This window comes from Somniosus microcephalus, chromosome 14, assembly GCF_052327205.1.
Source record: "Somniosus microcephalus isolate GS21.2 chromosome 14, FLI_Smic_1.0, whole genome shotgun sequence".
NCBI classification, from domain to species: Eukaryota; Metazoa; Chordata; class Chondrichthyes; order Squaliformes; family Somniosidae; genus Somniosus; species Somniosus microcephalus.
Window position 1 is genome coordinate 131,995,089 of NC_141000.1, and position 21,245 is coordinate 132,016,333.

Here is a 21,245-nt window from a genome sequence, read left to right on the forward strand (position 1 = left end):
GTTAAGATACAGATCGGCCATGATCTAACTGAATGGTGGAAGAGGCTGGAGGGGCTGAACGGCCTCCTCCTGTTCCTATGTTCCTTTCCCAAATTGCCCCCATTATCTCCACTGCGCTAATTGGATTGAAAGGGGTGAACACTGCATTCGTCCCATCAATGCCGCCCGATTGATGCTAGGAAGCAACAGTCGAGCTGGAAGAGATGGGGTGCCCATTCCCATCTTGTCCCAATGTCCCAGTTAACTTAGACAAGAGAGTCAAAGCTCCAGAGAATGTTGATCTATACCGAGGGTGGACCTCAGACCTGCTGCGTGCGAATCAACCGCTAATGTCGGTATCAGGTCACCGGAAGATCATTGATTCGGAAATAATGACAGACGCTGGGCTGCGAGCTCTGCTGTAAGTGGGGTGGGGGGGGGGGGGTGGTGAGTAGAGCTCAACGATAAGCCAGGAGATGTTTTCTTCAACAATTGAAATTAGAAAAAAGGATGACATCTATCTAACTCCAGGCGTCAAATCTGTCAAATCTGATGGATGATAGACACAGGGTAAATTTTATTGGTGTACAATTAAAGTCAGTGAATACCTGTGACTGGAGAATTACTGGAGAGGATTCTCTTGCTGAGTATATAAAGCACAATGGGAAGTGTTGAGTTGGTCATGCATGATTTTAAGACAATTTGAAGTACTCATTGTGCCAAAGAGGAAAAAGAACAAAAGATTCATGTCCTTGAGTCTGTTACTGAATGAGGAGGAACTCCTGGAGGTGTCAGCAACTAGTCAGACAGACTTTCACACGGATCTGCTCGGACCAAGAGCGACTCTAAGATCCACATTCAGTCTGTCATAGAAAACAATGTGCTGGTATTGCAGGATACTCGGCCAACACACCCCGCTCACGCTCGACAAAATCTAGCTTCAGGCTTGTCAACTTTTGGAATACCCTGGAGATAGTAGAGTTGAGCATATGATACATGCATTCAAGCATAGTTGTGATAGCTTAGCTTATTTATTATATTTACACAGGATATTTTTGTTAAGCTTGAAAGCTTGTTTACAGAGGGGTCCCTACCTAATAAACACAGCAGAGTACAGGAGACAAAGTAACTACAACACAGGTCGACATGGTGCAATCTTCGTATCGGATGTATGAAGTGGTCACTGTGTGGCTCTTTGAGCATCGTGTCTACGGAAGCCTCTAATGGCAGTGTCTCAGAGGGGCAGTACTGAGGGAGCTCCTCACTGTCGGAGGAACAGTACTGAGGGAGCTCCGCACTGTCGGAGGGGCAGTACTGAGGGAGCTCCGCACTGTCGGAGGGGCAGTACTGAGGGAGCTCTGCACTGTCGGAGGGGCAGTACTGAGGGAACGCTGCACTGTCGGAGGGGCAGTACTGAGGGAGCTCCGCACTGTCGGAGGGGCAGTACTGAGGGAGCACTGCACTGTCGGAGGGGCAGTACTGAGGGACGCTGCACTATCGGAGGGGCAGTACTGAGGGAGCACTGCACTGTCGGAGGGGCAGTACTGAGGGAGCGCTGCACTGTCGGAGGGTCAGTACTGAGGGAGTGCCGCACTGTCGGAGGGTCAGTACTGAGGGAGTGCCGCACTGTCGGAGGGGCAATACTGAGGGAGCTCCGCACTGTCGGAGTGTCAGTACTGAGGGAGCTCCGCACTGTCGGAGGGTCAGTATTGAGGGAGTTCTGCACTGTCGGAGAGGAAGTACTGAGGGAACGCTGCACTGTCGGAGGGTCAGTACTGAGGGAGCTCCGCACTGTCGGAGGGGCAGTACTGAGGGAGCGCTGCACTGTCAGAGGGTCAGTACTGAGGGAGCGCTGCACTGTCGGAGGGTCAGTACTGAGGGAGCACTGCACTGTCAGAGGGTCAGTACTGAGGGAGCGCTGCACTGTCGGAGGGGCAGTACTGAGGGAGCGCTGCACTGTCGGAGGGGCAGTACTGAGGGAGTGCGGCACTGTCGGAGGGTCAGTACTGAGGGAGTGCCGCACTGTCGGAGGGGCAGTACTGAGGGAGTGCCGCACTGTCGGAGGTGCAGTACTGAGGGCGAGCTGCACTGTCAGAGGGTCATACTGAGGGAGCATTGCACTGTCGGAGGGGCAGTACTGAGGGAGCGCTGCACTGTCAGAGGGTCATACTGAGGGAGCATTGCACTGTCGGAGGGGCAGTACTGAGGGAGCGCTGCACTGTCAGAGGGTCATACTGAGGGAGTGCCGCACTGTCGGAGGTGCAGTACTGAGGGCGAGCTGCACTGTCAGAGGGGCAGTACTGAGGGAGCTCCACACTGTCAGAGGGTCAGTACTGTGGGAGCGCTGCACTGTCGGAGTTGCAGTACTGAAGGAGCTCCACACTGTCGGAGGGTCAGTACTGAGGGAGCGCTGCACTGTCGGAGTTGCAGTACTGAGGGAGCGCTGCACTGTCGGAGAGGCAGCACTGGGGGAGTGCTGCACTGTTGGAGGGGCAGTACTGAGGGAGTGCTGCACTGTCGGAGGGGCAGTACTGAGGGAGCACTGCACTGTCGGAGGGGCAGTACTGAGGGAGCACTGCACTGTTGGAGGGGCAGTACTGAGGGAGCACTGCACTATCGGAGGGGCAGTACTGAGGGAGCGCTGCACTGTCGGAGGGTCAGTACTGAGGGAGTGCCGCACTGTCGGAGGGTCAGTACTGAGGGAGTGCCGCACTGTCGGAGGGGCAATACTGAGGGAGCTCCGCACTGTCGGAGTGTCAGTACTGAGGGAGCTCCGCACTGTCGGAGGGTCAGTATTGAGGGAGTTCTGCACTGTCGGAGAGGAAGTACTGAGGGAATGCTGCACTGTCGGAGGGTCAGTACTGAGGGAGCTCCGCACTGTCGGAGGGTCAGTATTGAGGGAGTTCTGCACTGTCGGAGAGGAAGTACTGAGGGAATGCTGCACTGTCGGAGGGTCAGTACTGAGGGAGCTCCGCACTGTCGGAGGGGCAGTACTGAGGGAGCTCCGCACTGTCAGAGGGACAGTACTGAGGGAGCACCGCACTGTCAGAGGGTCAGTACTGAGGGAGCGCTGCACTGTCAGAGGGTCAGTACTGAGGGAGCGCTGCATTGTCGGAGGGTCAGTACTGTGGGAGCACTGCACTGTCGGAGGGTCAGTACTGAGGGAGCGCTGCATTGTCGGAGGGTCAGTACTGAGGGAGCACTGCACTGTCGGAGGGTCAGTACTGAGGGAGCGCTGCACTGTCAGAGGGTCAGTACTGAGGGAGCGCTGCATTGTCGGAGGGGCAGTACTGAGGGAGCATTGCACTGTCGGAGGGGCAGTACTGAGGGAGCGCTGCACTGTCAGAGGGTCATACTGAGGGAGCATTGCACTGTCGGAGGGGCAGTACTGAGGGAGCGCTGCACTGTCAGAGGGTCATACTGAGGGAGTGCCGCACTGTCGGAGGTGCAGTACTGAGGGCGAGCTGCACTGTCAGAGGGGCAGTACTGAGGGAGCTCCACACTGTCAGAGGGTCAGTACTGTGGGAGCGCTGCACTGTCGGAGTTGCAGTACTGAAGGAGCTCCACACTGTCGGAGGGTCAGTACTGAGGGAGCGCTGCACTGTCGGAGTTGCAGTACTGAGGGAGCGCTGCACTGTCGGAGAGGCAGCACTGAGGGAGTGCTGCACTGTTGGAGGGGCAGTACTGAGGGAGTGCTGCACTGTCGGAGGGGCAGTACTGAGGGAGTGCTGCACTGTCGGAGGTGCAGTACTGAGGGAGCACTGCACTGTCGGAGGGGCAGTACTGAGGGAGCGCTGCACTGTTGGAGGGGCAGTACTGAGGGAGTGCTGCACTGTTGGAGGGGCAGTACTGAGGGAGTGCTGCACTGTTGGAGGGGCAGTACTGAGGGAGTGCTGCACTGTCAGAGGGGCAGTACTGAGGGAGTGCTGCACTGTTGGAGGGGCAGTACTGAGGGAGTGCTGCACTGTTGGAGGGTCAGTACTGAGGGAGTGCTGCACTGTTGGAGGGGCAGTACTGAGGGAGTGCTGCACTGTCAGAGGGGCAGTACTGAGGGAGTGCTGCACTGTTGGAGGGGCAGTACTGAGGGAGTGCTGCACTGTTGGAGGGGCAGTACTGAGGGAGTGCTGCACTGTCAGAGGGGCAGTACTGAGGGAGTTGCCATCTTTGGATGAGACGTTAAACGGAGGCCCCGTCTGCCCTCTAAGGTGGAGGTAAAAGATTCCATGGCATTATTGTGAAGTGTTCTCCTCGGTGTCCTGGCCAATACATATTTCTCAACTAACATCACAAAAACAGGTGATGTGGTCATTATTGCATTGCCGTTTGTAGAAGCTTGCTGTGCACAAATTGGTTGTTGCATTTACTACATTACAACTGTGACTACACTTCAAAAAGTACTTCATTGGCTGAGAAGTGCTTAAGGACACCCTGAGGTTGTGAAACATTCACTCCCTGCACCACTGGTGCACCGTGGCTGCAGTGTGGACCATCTACAAGATGCACTGCAGCAACTCGCCAAGGCTTCTTCGGCAGCACCTCCCAAACCCGCGACCTCTACCGCCTAGGACAGGGGCAGCAGGCGCATGGGAACGCCACCACCTCCAAGTTCCCCTCCAAGTCACACACTATCCTGACTTGGAAATATATCGGCCGTTCCTTCATTGTCGCTGGGTCAAAATCCTGGAACGTCCCCCCTAACAGCACTGTGGGAGAACCTTCACCACATGGACTGCAGCGGTTCAAGAAGGCGGCTCACCACCACCTTCTCAAGGGCAACTAAGGATGGGCAATAAATGCCGGCCTTGCCAGTGACGCCCACATCCCAGGAATGTATAAAAAATGACGCGATATAAATTCAACTTTCTTTTCTCCTTTACGTTTTATTATTTGTTGCTGTGATGTTAGTGGCACTGACGAGGGGGGGCCGTCTTTATTTGCTGTCCCTCGTTGCCCTGAGGGTATTAAGGCCTGGAGGCAACTCCGTGGGTGCAAATCGGATGTTGCACCTAAGATTGCACCCATTTTGCCGATGTCATGTTACCCCCGAGTTACCCCCCCAATCTCATTAGAATACGCCCGGTTAAGATGGTCGTAAATCAGCGTAAACAATCGGGGCCGAGGAAACTCCGAACCCACACCGGGAGATTTCTGCTTTAAGTATGAAATGTAAAGTTTCACCTCATTTCACCATCAGTGCGGCCCATCAGGCACAGCATGTTCAGCAGTCTGCTGTCAGGGAAAGCTTTTCCATTTTTAATGTGACATATTTATGCCCTAAAAATACATTAAAAGAAACAGAAAACACAGAAATCTCAGTGAGGATAAATATTTAAAAACAAAAATCGCTATTAAAAGTTCAGAAGAATGACTTTCTTTTCTGCTGTGCCTAAAATCTGGTGGCGATGTCGAGAGACCCGCGAACCGACGCAATCGGAGGAGACTCGTGTCCGAGACTCGGGGGGCACGGCCTGTTTTCAGGGGCGCATTTTTGAGGCTTACTCAAGGAGGAAACTCCAGGTCCCATGATTGGAGACAGAGGGGCAGGCTCGTTGGCCAATATCGCTCCCACTTGGTTCCGTGGTACAATCCTCACTAAAGCTGGCACGACCTTGCCCTGGGTCGTTAAGGTGTCGAATCCCCCAGCCCTCAGTAACTGGAGCATTCAGCGCTCAAATGATGCTGTTTTATTTCTTTTCTTCTTTTTGTCTACTGTTAAGTTAATTAAAGGTGACAGCAGTTTTAAGAAGTGTCCAACAATTCTCATCCATGCATAATGCTGTAAAGATTAAACCAGCACAGCATTCATACTTCCAGCTGAACATTTCAACATACAAACACAGAGACCACAGGCTGCAGTTACAGTCAACAGTTATCCAATTAATTGGCCGTAAATCAAGCCAACTCCATCAAGGCTGCTGAATTCACCGCATCAATCTTACAGCACGGAAGGAGGCCATGCGGCCCATCGTGCCTGTGCCGGCTATTTGGTAGAGCTCTCCAATTAATCCCACTCCCCCTGCTCGCTCCCCGTAGCCCTGCAGATTTTTTCTCTTCAAGTATTTATCCGATTCCGTTCTGAAAGTTACTATTGAATCTGCTTCCACCGCCCTTTCAGGCAGGAATTGTATTATAATTAGTAATACACAAGGATGATAATAGCTGCAAGAGAGTATAATAGAACTGTTTGATTCTCTTCAGGTGTTCCTCAGACTCCCGTAATAAGTGGTTTCAAAGGACCAGTCAATGAAGGAGACTTGGTGGAACTGACCTGCACCACGATTGGAAGCAAGCCAGCGGCTCACATCCGATGGTTCAAGGGGGATAACGAGATCCGAGGTAAACTTGTTTAAGTACGCCGGTAAAATGTTCTACTCCTTTGCATAGTTCTTCCGCTTTTCCATTTGCGATGGGAGTTCACTCAGACCTCGGCCAACGTGGCTCTCAAGTTGCCAGTAGGTATGTTGGGTGAGCCGGGCATTTCCTCTTGCTCGCTGTGCAGTCACGGGCAGGACCGCTAGTTCCTGCCCAACCCCCCAGGCTAGGCCACGGTCAGAATTCGACAAAGGGGAGCCGCGGGCATGACGGGCGACAGCCAATCGACCGCCTGAGGTAATCCACCTCTGAATTTCTTTTCAATTGACTTCTGTGGAAGGGAAAAATCAGGCGGGCGGGGAGCAAAACGAACGGCTGATTCGCTATCGCCCGTTCTCTGCTACTGCCGGGGGCCAGTTTCATCCCCTGCTATCCCAGCACTGGAGCACCAACACACTGCACCCCGCACCTGCTTACTTGTCGCTATTAGCTATACTGGATCCTCTCCCATTGTGTTAAATGTGACGCAGTAGGGGCATTTTTGCAGCCTTTATAATTTTTCTCAGCTGCTTCGGGAACTGACGCTGTCATTGTGAGTCACAGGGGTGGGATTGCCGAACTTATCAACACCTCACGAGTAGCGTCAGTACCACCCCTTCATTGAGATGCTGCGTGAAGGGGATGTTGAGGATCCTGTCTCCGTCTTATTTACCAGTTATTTCTGTCCTCACAGGCGACTGGAACTGAAAGTTATACTTCCTCTGGTGCCCTGGTGTCACGGTAACCGCAGCAACCGATGGACTGGTGTCATGGTTACCGCAGCACCTGACAGGCTGGTGTCACGGTTACTGGAACACCCGATGGGCTGGTGTCACGGTTACTGGAACACCCGATGGGCTGGTGTCACGGTTACTGGAACACCTGATGGGCTGGTGTCACGGTTACTGGAACACCCGATGGGCTGGTGTCACGGTTACTGGAACACCCGATGGGCTGGTGTCACAGTTACTGGAACACCTGATGGGCTGGTGTCACGGTTACTGGAATACCCGATGGGCTGGTGTCACGGTTACTGATGGGCTGCCTGCTAAAATGCTTTGTTGAATTCGGTTTCCATTTAATAAAAGAAATTGTCAATGTAATGTGAAGCAGAAGTTTAATTCAGTGCTTTAAAAAAAAAAATTCTCTGGGTTATGAAAAAGTATGTTATTTCCTCATTCTCCCGGGGTTAATGAAAATATTAAAATTGATATCTAGCAATAATATCAAGCCACTCCGTGAGCAAAGGCACTTGGTTGAAGTTGTATGGGTCAGTTGAAGACATGCATTTCCTTCAATTCCCTGAAGTTCCAGGTTGCTGGAGCTCTATTCCACAGAGTTCCATCGAAAGTAATAAAGCAGGAACAACATATATTATTGATATTGATGTACCATATATCAACCTCGGATTCTGCGTGCATTGCCAGCCTTCAGTAATCTCATCTCACGGCCCAACCAGGACCAGTCACACAGCCAGAGCGCTCAGCCCTGTGACCGGTCAGGTGGCGCTACAGGTTCGGGGTTCCTGAATAACTTTCCAAATTTGGTGATAAGAAACCTGAGACACAATATGTAAAAAATCTGATGCACGTTGTGATACTGCTGGACCTGCTAAATCCCATCTGGGTGGCCCATTCTCCAAGTGTGGGTCTCGACAGTGAGAGGTGTATGCCTAATCGACCAAAGGAGGCATCGCAGCCCGCTCCTGCCCTCACACACACACACACACAAGCTGGGTCATGATCAAGAGCAGGAGCCCTGCCTGAGTTTCTCCCCTCCAGCCAGGGTTCTGAGGGTTCTGCCCCGATCAGTACCGAGTTAGTGGCTCCCACTGGTGGTTAGCCCACTCTCACAGTTCCACAGCGACCCACCTCAAATAACACTTTTAAAAAGCCAATCTGGGAAACAGTGCAGGTCAGAACTCAGAGAGAGTCTGTAAACTGATTGCTTTGGGCTCACACAGCAGCTGCAAGAGCCACTTTCTGACGAGTTAGATTTAACTGTCACTCAAACTGTGCCTTAAAAACAAAATAAATGATCCTTATTTACTCCCTGCAGGGTTTGTGATGCTGCACTTCTCTTCGCTCTCACTTCTTGCTAAGCAATGCTAAGGACTCATACTTCCCTCCTGTAAAATACCAGGCTAGACCTAGGGCTTGGTGGCATATATCATATCCACACACACCAAACACACTCAAACACACACCAAACACAGACACACACTCAAACACACACACACACACCAAACACAGACACAGACACACACACCAAACACACTCAAACACACACACACACACCAAACACACTCAAACACACACACACACACTCAAACACAGACACACACCAAACACACTCAAACACACACACACACCAAACACACTCAAACACACACACACACACTCAAACACAGACACACACCAAACACACTCAAACACACACACACACACCAAACACACTCAAACACACACACCAAACACACTCAAACACACACACACACCAAACACACTCAAACACACACACACACACCAAACACACTCAAACACACACACACACACTCAAACACAGACACACACCAAACACACTCAAACACACACACACACACCAAACACACTCAAACACACACACACACACTCAAACACAGACACACACCAAACACACTCAAACACACACACACACACCAAACACACTCAAACACACACACCAAACACACTCAAACACACACACCAAACACACTCAAACACACACACACACACCAAACACACTCAAACACACACACACACACCAAACACAGACACACACCACACACACACCAAACACACTCAAACACACACACACACACACCAAACACAGACACACACCAAACACAGACACACACACACCAAACACAGACACAGACACACACACCAAACACACTCAAACACACACACACACACACACACCAAACACAGACACAGACACACACCAAACACACTCAAACACACACACACTCAAACACAGACACACACACACACACACTCAAACACACACACACACACCAAACACACTCAAACACACACACACACTCAAACACAGACACACACACACACACTCAAACACACACACACACACATCAAACACAGACACACACCAAACACACTCACACACACACCAAACACACTCAAACACACACACACACACCAAACACAGACACAGACACACACACCAAACACACTCAAACACACACACACACACACACCAAACACAGACACAGACACACACCAAACACACTCAAACACACACACACTCAAACACAGACACACACACACACACACTCAAACACACACACACACTCAAACACAGACACACACACACACACTCAAACACACACACACACACACACCAAACACAGACACACACCAAACACACTCAAACACACACACACACTCAAACACAGACACACACACACACTCAACACACACACACACACACACACCAAACACAGACACACACCAAACACACTCAAACAGACACACACACCAAACACACTCAAACACATACACACACACCAAACACAGACACACACCAAACACACTCAAACACACACACACACCAAACACACACACACACACCAAACACACTCAAACACACACACACACCAAACACAGACACACACCAAACACACACACACCAAACACAGACACACACCAAACACAGACACAGACACACACACACACACTCAAACACACACACACACCAAATACAGACACACACCACACACACCAAACACACACACACACCAAATACACACACACACCAAACACACCAAACACACTCAAACACACACACACACACCAAACACAGACACACACCAAACACAGACACACACCAAACACAGACACACACCAAACACAGACACAGACACACACACACCAAACACACTCAAACACACACACACACCAAACACAGACACACACCAAACACAGACACACACCAAACACAGACACACACACACACCAAACACACTCAAACACACACACCAAACACACACACACACCAAACACAGACACACACCAAACACACTCAAACACACACACACACCAAACACACTCAAACAAATACACACAAACCAAACACAGACACACACCAAACACACACACACACCAAATACAGACACACACCAAACACACTCAAACACACACACACACACCAAACACACTCAAACACACACACACACACCAAACACAGACACACACCAAACACACACAAACACACACACACACCAAACACACTCAAACACACACACACACACAAACACACACCAAACACAGACACAGACACACACACACACACCAAACACACTCAAACACACACACACACACACCAAACACACACACACACCAAACACACCAAACACAGACACACACCAAACACAGACACACACCAAACACAGACACAGACACACACACACACACCAAACACAGACACACACCAAACACACTCAAACACACACACACACCAAACACAGACACACACCACACACACCAAATACACTCAAACACACACACACACCAAACACACACACACACCAAACACACCAAACACACTCAAACACACACACACACACCAAACACAGACACACACCACACACACCAAACACACACACACACCAACACAGACACACACCAAACACACTCAAACACACACACACACACCAAACACACAAACACACACCAAACACAGACACACACCAAACACACACACACACACCAAACACAGACACACACCAAACACACTCAAACACACACACACACACCAAACACACTCAAACACACAGACACACACCAAACACACTCAAACACACACACACACACCAAACACAGACACACACCAAACACAGACACAGACCAAACACACACACACACACACCAAACACACACACACACCAAACACACTCAAACACAGACACACACCAAACACAGACACACACCAGACACAGACACACACACACACCAAACACACTCAAACACACACACCAAACACACACACACACCAAACACAGACACACACCAAACACACTCAAACACACACACACACACCAAACACACTCAAACAAATACACACAAACCAAACACAGACACACACCAAACACACTCAAACACACACACACACCAAATACAGACACACACCAAACACACTCAAACACACACACACACACCAAACACACACACACACACCAAACACAGACACACACCAAACACACACAAACACACACACACACCAAACACACTCAAACACACACACACACACCAAACACACACCAAACACAGACACAGACACACACACACACACCAAACACACTCAACACACACACACACACACACCAAACACACACACACACCAAACACAGACACACACCAAACACAGACACACACACACACACCAAACACAGACACACACCAAACACACTCAAACACACACACACACCAAACACAGACACACACCACACACACCAAACACACTCAAACGCACACACACACACCAAACACACACACACACCAAACACACCAAACACACTCAAACACACACACACACACCAAACACAGACACACACCACACACACCAAACACACACACACACCAACACAGACACACACCAAACACACTCAAACACACACACACACACCAAACACACACACACACACACCAAACACAGACACACACCAAACACACTCAAACACACACACACGCACCAAACACACTCAAACACACAGACACACACCAAACACACTCAAACACACACACACACACCAAACACAGACACACACCAAACACAGACACAGACCAAACACACACACACACACCAAACACAGACACACACCAAACACACTCAAACACACACACACACCAAACACACTCAAACACACACACACACACCAAACACACACACACACCAAACACAGACACAGACACACACCAAACTCACCAAACACACACTCAAACACACACCAAACACACTCAAACACAGGCACTCACTCAAACACAGACACAAACACACACACACTAAACACACACAAACACACCAAACACACAGACACACAAACTCAAACACACACACAAACACATATATATGCACATACATATGATATATATATATAATATACAAACACACACACACTTATATACTCACACACACACACACAATTGCCTGTACACACACACACACACGTTTGATTGGCACCCCAACCACCACCTTAAACATTCACTCCCTCCACCACCGGCGTACCGTGGCTGCAGTGTGTACCATCTACAAGATGCACTGCAGCAACTCGCCAAGGCTTCTTCAGCAGCACCTCCCAAACCCGCGACCTCTTCCACCTAGAAGGACGAGGGCAGCAGGCGCATGGGAACACCACCACCTCCAAGTTCCCCTCCAAGTCACACCACGCCATCCTGACTTGGAAATATATCGGCCGATCCTTCATCGTCGCTGGGTCAAAATCCTGGAACTCCCTCCCTAACAGCACTGTGGGAGCACCTTCACCACACGGACTGCAGCAGTTCAAGAAGGCGGCTCACCACCACCTTCTCGAGGGCAACTAGGGATGGGCAATAAATGCTGGCCTTGCCAGCGATGCCCACATCCCAGGAACAAATTTTTTTAAATGACCACAATCTTCACACACCAGGGTCACACACACTGTGGCACGTTCAGAATTCTAGTTCCATTTCTTGTCAAGTCTTTTATTTAAAAGAGAAAAGTGAGCAGACCCGCCCAGTGGCTGGGCTTCCATCAGCAGCGTGGCCCGTGCCTGTGGAACGAATGCTGATGATGATCAATTGGACCGTTTGGCTGTTTTAGGAATTGGACAACTCCAGGATCAGTGTCAAGCTTCTTCATGAACTGGAAACTGTTAATCAGGAGCAGTGCTGTCATCTAGTGGAGTGGCTTTGGTTCGGGCAAAGGTGAAAAGAAGTTCACAACTCCTGAGTTGTTTAAGGTTCTGCTGTTAACTGCCCGAAATCTCAGCAACTGAAGGCAGAGAGTGCTGGAATGTTGCATCAGATGGTGCAGCGTCTGTCAGGGCTAGGCCGCTCTGCTCAAACACCCTGCAATGCTGACAGACCTGCTGTTAGATTTACGGCACTTTCTGGGGTTTTTTAATCTCAACTTCCCAGCTTATGCAGTTTTCCTTTTTACCTGAAAAACTCGTCAAAATGCAAAAAAGGAGTTAGCTAGGGCCTCGAGCGGGCTAACGTCACTGTGTGGAATTAACCTCGGTAATTACAGCTTTATCTGTGCAGCACACTGGGGCACCCACAATGCTGCATGGCTGTCAGGAATGCAGCGTCGCATCTGTTCCAACGCCCTCCTGGCCGACCTCCCACATTCCACCCTCCATAAACTTCACCTCACTGACCTACACTGGCCCCCGGTCCGCTAATGCCTCCATTTTAAAATTCTCATCCTCGTGTTCAAATCCCTCCATGGCCTGGCCCCTCCCTATCTCTGTCCGAGATCTCTGCAATCCTCCAATTCTGGCCTCTTGCGCATCCCCGATTTCCATCGCTCCACCACTGGCGGCCGTGCCTTCAGCTGCCTGGGCCCCGAGCTCTGGAATTCCCTCCCTAATCCTCTCCGCCTCTCTCTCCTCCTTAAAATCTACCTCTTTGACCAAGCTTTTGGTCACCTGTCCTAATATCTCCTGATGTGGCTCGGTGTCAAATCCTGTCTGATAATACTCCTGTGAAGCACCTTGGGACGTTTTACTACGTTAAAGGCGCTATATAAATGCAGGTTGTTGTTGGTTCCCCCTTGCTGCCGACTCCCTGATTGCTGCCATACTTTGGGGAGGTGGCAAAAGGAGGTCAGACATCCGCCTTTGGGGGGAACGATCAGGTAGAAGAATTCTCCCAGATACCAGCTGGGAACGTCCTTCTGCCCGAGCCCTGGCAGTGATACCAGTGTGGTGCGCACCCTCTCAGCACAGTGTGTGGCACTGCGGTGCCGGAGGGGACAAAATTAGAAGATGATGTGTTTGTTTTAATTTTACTTTGTGGAGAAAAGCTTTATTTTCAATAATCTTTTCTGCAAATGTCAGGAGTTTTGAATTGCTGATTTCATCAAAGCCCGGCATCTGCTCCTCACGGGACAGCCATGCTCCATTGGTGGACGGAACCTTTCCTTGTGCAAGTGTTAATGACAGAGTGTGTCTGGGCGATCCGGCTAATTCCGCACTTGTTCTGATTCAGAGTTTAGTGTGCAAGGAATGTGAACCAGAACTGATTCAGTCACAGGCCCTAAAACCATCCTCCACCCCGTGCTCCTAAACACAGGGACCCCCAACCCCCGCCTCGAGTCCTGCCACATCCCAGCACCCGTTCTCTGAGTGTTGTCAAACCACAGGACCCTAGCTCCTGCTTCTGTTGGGTTCTGTTGCTCCTGGTTCTGTTGGGTTCTGTTGCTCCTGCTTCTGTTGGGTTCTGTTGGTCCTGCTTCTGTTGGGTTCTGTTGGTCCTGGTTATGTTGGGTTCTGTTGCTCCTGCTTCTGTTGGGTTCTGTTGCTCCTGCTTCTGTTGGGTTCTGTTGGTCCTGGTTATGTTGGGTTCTGTTGCTCCTGCTTCTGTTGGGTTCTGTTGGGTCTGGTTCTGTTGGGTTCTGTTGGTCCTGGTTATGTTGGGTTCTGTTGGTCCTGGCTCTGTTGGGTTCTGTTGGTCCTGGTTATGTTGGGTTCTGTTGGTCCTGGTTCTGTTGGGTTCTGTTGCTCCTGGTTCTGTTGGGTTCTGTTGCTCCTGGCTCTGTTGGGTTCTGTTGCTCCTGGCTCTGTTAGGTTCTGTTGGTCCTGGTTCTGTTGCTCCTGGTTTTGTTGGGTTCTGTTGTCCTGGTTCTGTTGGTCCTGGTTCTGTTGGGTTCTGTTGCTCCTGGTTCTGTTGGGTTCTGTTGCTCCTGGTTCTGTTGGGTTCTGTTGGTCCTGGTTCTGTTGGGTTCTGTTGGTCCTGGTTCTGTTGGGTTCTGTTGGTCCTGGTTCTGTTGGGTTCTGTTGCTCCTGGTTCTGTTGGGTTCTGTTGCTCCTGGTTCTGTTGGGTTCTGTTGGTCCTGGTTCTGTTGGGTCTGGTTCTGTTGGGTTCTGTTGTTCCTGGTTCTGTTGGTCCTGGTTCTGTTGGGTTCTGTTGCTCCTGGTTCTGTTGGATTCTGTTGGTCCTGGTTCTGTTGGGTCTGGTTCTGTTGGGTTCTGTTGGGTTCTGTTGCTCCTGGTTCTGTTGGGTTCTGTTGGTCCTGGTTCTGTTGAGTCTGGTTCTGTTGGGTTCTGTTGGTCCTGGTTCTGTTGGTCCTGGTTCTGTTGGGTTCTGTTGGTCCTGGTTCTGTTGGGTTCTGTTGGTCCTGGTTCTGTTGGTCCTGGTTCTGTTGGGTCTGGTTCTGTTGGGTTCTGTTGGGTCTGGTTCTGTTGGTCCTGGTTCTGTTGGGTTCTGTTGCTCCTGGTTCTGTTGGGTTCTGTTGGTCCTGGTTCTGTTGCTCCTGGTTCTGTTGGGTTCTGTTGGTCCTGGTTCTGTTGGGTCTGGTTCTGTTGGGTTCTGTAGCTCCTGGTTCTGCAGGCTCCGTGTGGGTGTGCTGTTTCTGGTCTGTATTACCCGCTTGGTGCTGATGTTGATGAGTATTTGCTGGTTCTATATATTCTGTCTTGGTGCACATGATAACGTAACAATAATGTACACGCTATGCCACCCAACTTCACTGTCTCACCTTGTTTGACATAAATGGACTAATTCCTATTCTTGTAGGTTCCCTGTTGGTTCTAGTCCTGTGCTGGGTTTACCTTATTTTCACCATTGAAGGTTAGCAGTGTCAGCTGTGGTTCAGTGGGTAGCACGCCAACCTCCGAGTCCAATCCACTGAGCTCCAGTAATTGGCTCCATGAATACAGAACCCATTGCTATCAATACATGTTGATAACAGCTACTTCAGGAACACAGAGGAGTCTCCACACATCAGCGATTTATAATCTCATCCATGTAAGCAATCTATAAGATTATTTGATTTCATTATCAAAGCATAAAGTTAGCATTCTGCCTATTCTGTTCATTGAACTTCACTCTATTCAAATATTTATGACCTCTAAAGTCTGTTTTCTATTTATCTATCAATTTGTCATTCTATTAATCTCTCTAAGTCTTGCTGTCTCTCTTTCCTTCCATTTTAATGCCTCGTTTCTATCTCTCAGGCTAAATCTATACATAAAATGATTTAAGATGTTCTAGCTCTGGAGGAGTGATGTATCTTAAATTGAACACCGAAGGCTACAGGCGCCAACATGGTGTCAAACCAACTGCCTATTTTTAGCTGACCAAACTGCAGTATCTCGACCTGAATTGAGTCAGTACCTGGCTCTGAGACCCTCACTGCCTCAGTGAACCAAAAGCTCATGTCAAACTGCAGCCAAACCTTTTAAAAACCCCGTAAGGATTTTGTTGTCAAACTCCGTATGAGCAGAGTTTCCCTGGACACGCTCCCCACTTACCTCGTCCCAGGAAGTGTAGGCATAGACCAGCAAGGGCCAGGGCTCAGAGACTCCCAAAGCTATGCCAGAGACTGAAGACTGAAAGTCCTCGCTTTCATAGAATTTTACAGCACAGGAGGCCATTCGGCCCATCATGCCTGTGCCGGCTCTTTGCAAGAGCTCTCCAATTAGTCCCACTCCCCCGCCCTTTCCCCGGAGCCCTGCAAATGTTTTTCCTTCAGGTTCTTATCTAATTCCCTTTTGAAAGCCACAATTGAATCTGCCTCCACCACCCTTTCAGGCAGTGCATTCCAGATCCTAACCACTCGCTGCGTAAAAAATGTTTTTCCCTCATGTCGCCTTTGGTTCTTTTGCCAATCACCTTAAATCTGTGTCCTCTGGTTCTCGACCCTTCCACCAATGGGAACAGTTTCCCTCTATCTGCTCTGTCTAGACCCCTCATGATTTTGAACACCTCTATCAAATCTCTCAATCTTCTCTGCTCTAAGGAGAACAACCCCAGTTTCTCCAGTCTATCTACGTAACTGAAGTCTCTCATCTCTGGAATTATTCTCGTAAATTTTTTCTGCACCCTCTCTAAGGCCTTCACATCCTTCCTAAAGTGCGGTGCCCAGAATTGGACACAATACTCCAGTTGTGGCCGAACCAGTGTTTTATAAAGGTTCATCATAACTTCCTTGCCTTTGTACTCTATGTCTCTGTTTATGAAGCCCAGGATCCCGTATGATTTTTTAACTGTTTTCTCAACCTGCCCTGCCACCTTCAACGATTTGTGCACATATACCCCCAGGTCTCTCTGTTCATGCACCCGCTTTAGGATTGTACCCTTTAGTTTATATTGCCTCTCCTCATTCTTCCTACCAAAATGTATCACTTTGCACTTTTCTGTGTTAAATTTCATCTACCACGTGTCTGCCCATTCCACCAGCCTGTCTATGTCCTCTTGAAGTCTATCACTCTCCTGCTCACTGTTCACTATACTTACAAGTTTTGTGTCATCTGCAAATTTTGAAATAGTGCCCTGTACACCCAAGTCTAAGTCATGGACCCCTGGGGAACACCATTGTATACCTTCCTCCAGTCCGATAAACAACCGTTCACCATTACTCTCTGTTTCCTGTCACTTAGCCAATTCCGTATCCATGCTGCCACTGTCCCTTTTATTCCATGGGCTTCCACTTTGCTGGCAAGCCTATTATGTGGCACTTTATCAAACGCCTTTTGGAAGTCCATGTACACCACATCAACCGCACTGCCCTCATCAACCCTCTCTGTTACCTCATCAAAAAACACAATCAAGTTAGTTAAACATGATTTGCCTTTAACAAATCCATGCTGGCTTTCCTTAATTAATCCACACTTGTCCAAGTGACTTAATTTTGTCCCGGATTATCATTTCTTAAAGCTTCTCCACTACTGAGGTTAAACTGACTGGCCTGCAGTTGCTGGGTTTATCTTTACACCCTTTTTTGAACAATGGTGTAACACTTGCAATTCTCCAGTCCTCTGGCACCACCCCCATATCCAAGGAGGATTGGAAGATTATGGCCAGTACCTTTGCAATTTCCATCTTTACTTCCCTCAGCATCCTAGGATGCAGCTCATCTGAGATTTCCTTTTGAAAGTTGCTATTAAATCTGCTTCCACCACCCTTTCAGTTCATTCCAGATCATCATAACTCGCTGTGTAAAAACAATTCTCCTCATCTCCCCTCTGACTTTTTTGCCAATTACCTTAAATCTGTGTCCTCTGGTTACCGACCCTTCTGCCACTGGAAACAGTTTTGCCTTATTTACTCTGTCACAACCCTTCCTGGTTTTGAACACCTCTATCAAAACTCCTCTCAACCTTCTCTGCTCTAAGGGGAACAACCCCAGCTTCTGTAGTCTGTCGATGTAACTGAAGTCCCTCATCCCTGCTACCATTCCAGTAAATCTCCTCCGCACCCTCTCCAAGGCCTTGACATCCTTCCAAAAGTGCGGTGCCCAGAATTGGACTCAAAACTCCAGCTGGGGCCTAACCAGTGTTTTATAAAGGTTTAGCCTAACTTTGTTGCTTTATCAGGATCGCAGAGAGGCACGTTTATTTGGGTTCAACTGACCTCTCTGAAAGAAGTTGGGTCATGGTCTGTTGCGAAGGGGGACTGAGGGCGAGCGAGAGATTAGCAGCGATGGTTGCCTTGTATATCAGAGGAGGGAGAGGAAGGGCTTCAGTGGCTGCCTGTGGGGTGTCCAGGGACCATTGCTCCCCAGGGACTGCGGGTGTCCAGGGACTGAGGGTGTCCAGGGACTGCGGGTGTCCAGGGACCATTGCTCCCCAGGGACTGTGGGTGTCCAGGGACCATTGCTCCCCAGGGACTGTGGGTGTCCAGGGACTGCGGGTGTCCAGGGACCATGGCTCCCCAGGGACTGCGGGTGTCCAGGGATCATTGCTCCCCAGGGACTGCGGGTGTCCAGGGACCATTGCTCCCCAGGGACTGCGGGTGTCCCGGGACCATTGCTCCCCAGGGACTGCGGGTGTCCAGGGACCATTGCTCCCCAGGGACTGTGGGTGTCCAGGGACTGCGGGTGTCCAGGGACCATTGCTCCCCAGGGACTGCGGGTGTCCAGGGACCATTGCTCCCCAGGGACTGCGGGTGTCCAGGGATCATTGCTCCCCAGGGACTGCGGGTGTCCAGGGACTGCGGGTGTCCAGGGACCATTGCTCCCCAGGGACTGCGGGTGTCCAGGGACCATGGCTCCCCAGGGACTGCGGGTGTCCCGGGACCATTGCTCCCCAGGGACTGCGGGTGTCCAGGGACCATTGCTCCCCAGGGACTGCGGGTGTCCAGGGACCATTGCTCCCCAGGGACTGCGGGTGTCAAGGGACCATTGCTCCCCAGGGACTGCGGGTGTCCAGGGACCATTGCTCCCCAGGGACTGCGGGTGTCCAGGGACCATTGCTCCCCAGGGACTGCGGGTGTCCAGGGACCATTGCTCCCCAGGGACTGCGGGTATCAAGGGACCATTGCTCCCCAGGGACTGCGGGTGTCCAGGGACCATTGCTCCCCAGGGACTGCGGGTGTCCAGGGACCATTGCTCCCCAGGGACTGTGGGTGTCCAGGGACCATTGCTCCCCAGGGACTGCGGGTGTCCAGGGACCATTGCTCCCCAGGGACTGCGGGTGTCCAGGGATCATTGCTCCCCAGGGACTGCGGGTGTCCAGGGACCATTGCTCCCCAGGGACTGTGGGTGTCCAGGGACTGCGGGTGTCCAGGGACCATTGCTCCCCAGGGACTGCGGGTGTCCAGGGACCATGGCTCCCCAGGGACTGTGGGTGTCCAGGGACTGCGGGTGTCCAGGGACCATTGCTCCCCAGGGACTGCGGGTGTCCAGGGACCATTGCTCCCCAGGGACTGCGGGTGTCCAGGGACCATGGCTCCCCAGGGACTGTGGGTGTCCAGGGACTGCGGGTGTCCAGGGACCATTGCTCCCCAGGGACTGCGGGTGTCCAGGGACCATTGCTCCCCAGGGACTGCGGGTGTCCAGGGACCATTGCTCCCCAGGGACTGCGGGTGTCCAGGGACCATTGCTCCCCAGGGACTGTGGGTGTCCAGGGACTGCGGGTGTCCAGGGACCATTGCTCCCCAGGGACTGTGGGTGTCCAGGGACCATTGCTCCCCAGGGACTGCGGGTGTCAAGGGACCATTGCTCCCCAGGGACTGCGGGTGTCCAGGGACCATTGCTCCCCAGGGACTGCGGGTGTCCAGGGACTGCGGGTGTCCAGGGATCATTGCTCCCCAGGGACTGCGGGTGTCCAGGGACCATTGCTCCCCAGGGACTGCGGGTGTCCAGGGACCATTGCTCCCCAGGGACTGCGGGTGTCCAGGGACCATTGCTCCCCAGGGACTGCGGGTGTCCAGGGACCATTGCTCCCCAGGGACTGCGGGTGTCCAGGGACCATTGCTCCCCAGGGACTGCGGGTGTCCAGGGACCATTGCTCCCCAGGGACTGCGGGCAGCTGCACCACTCGGCCGTTAATATACGGTCAGCTTATAAAGCTTATAAACCTATCAGCACTAGTAATCCAGAGAACGTGAGTTCAAATCCCACCATAACAATGAACTTGAATTTTAAAAATCTGGAAATAAAAATGCGAGATCAGTGAACGTGACCGTGCAGCTGCCGTACAAACCCAAGCGGTTCACGAATGTCCCTTTGGGGAAGGAAAGCTGCTGTCCTTACCCGGTCTGGGCCGATGTTCTCTGTGAGCTGCGCTTTGTTCCACGTAGCCTGTTTCTTTCAACGCGCGGCCCCTTTAAATTTCTGCGCAGGCGCGGTATTTCCAATGTAAACGCCGGTGAGCGGCCAGCGCAGGGCCTTGAGGATAACTGGGCCACCACACGTGCCCGCAGCTTAGAGGGAACATCAGTCTGGGCTATCTG

At 51.0% G+C, this 21,245-nt stretch overlaps 1 protein-coding gene across 4 annotated transcripts in view; it reads left to right on the forward strand.

Annotated features, from left to right (window-relative positions):
* The window catches only part of cadm2b (cell adhesion molecule 2b), a 767,796-nt gene that overhangs the window by 350,396 nt on the left and 396,155 nt on the right, over positions 1 to 21,245 (forward strand). For all 4 annotated transcript variants that reach the window (XM_086007323.1, XM_086007320.1, XM_086007321.1 and 1 more), the window contains exon 4: positions 6,178 to 6,315. In XM_086007323.1, coding sequence (XP_085863449.1) covers positions 6,178 to 6,315 — 138 coding nt within the window. The remainder of the gene's footprint in view (positions 1 to 6,177; positions 6,316 to 21,245) is intronic.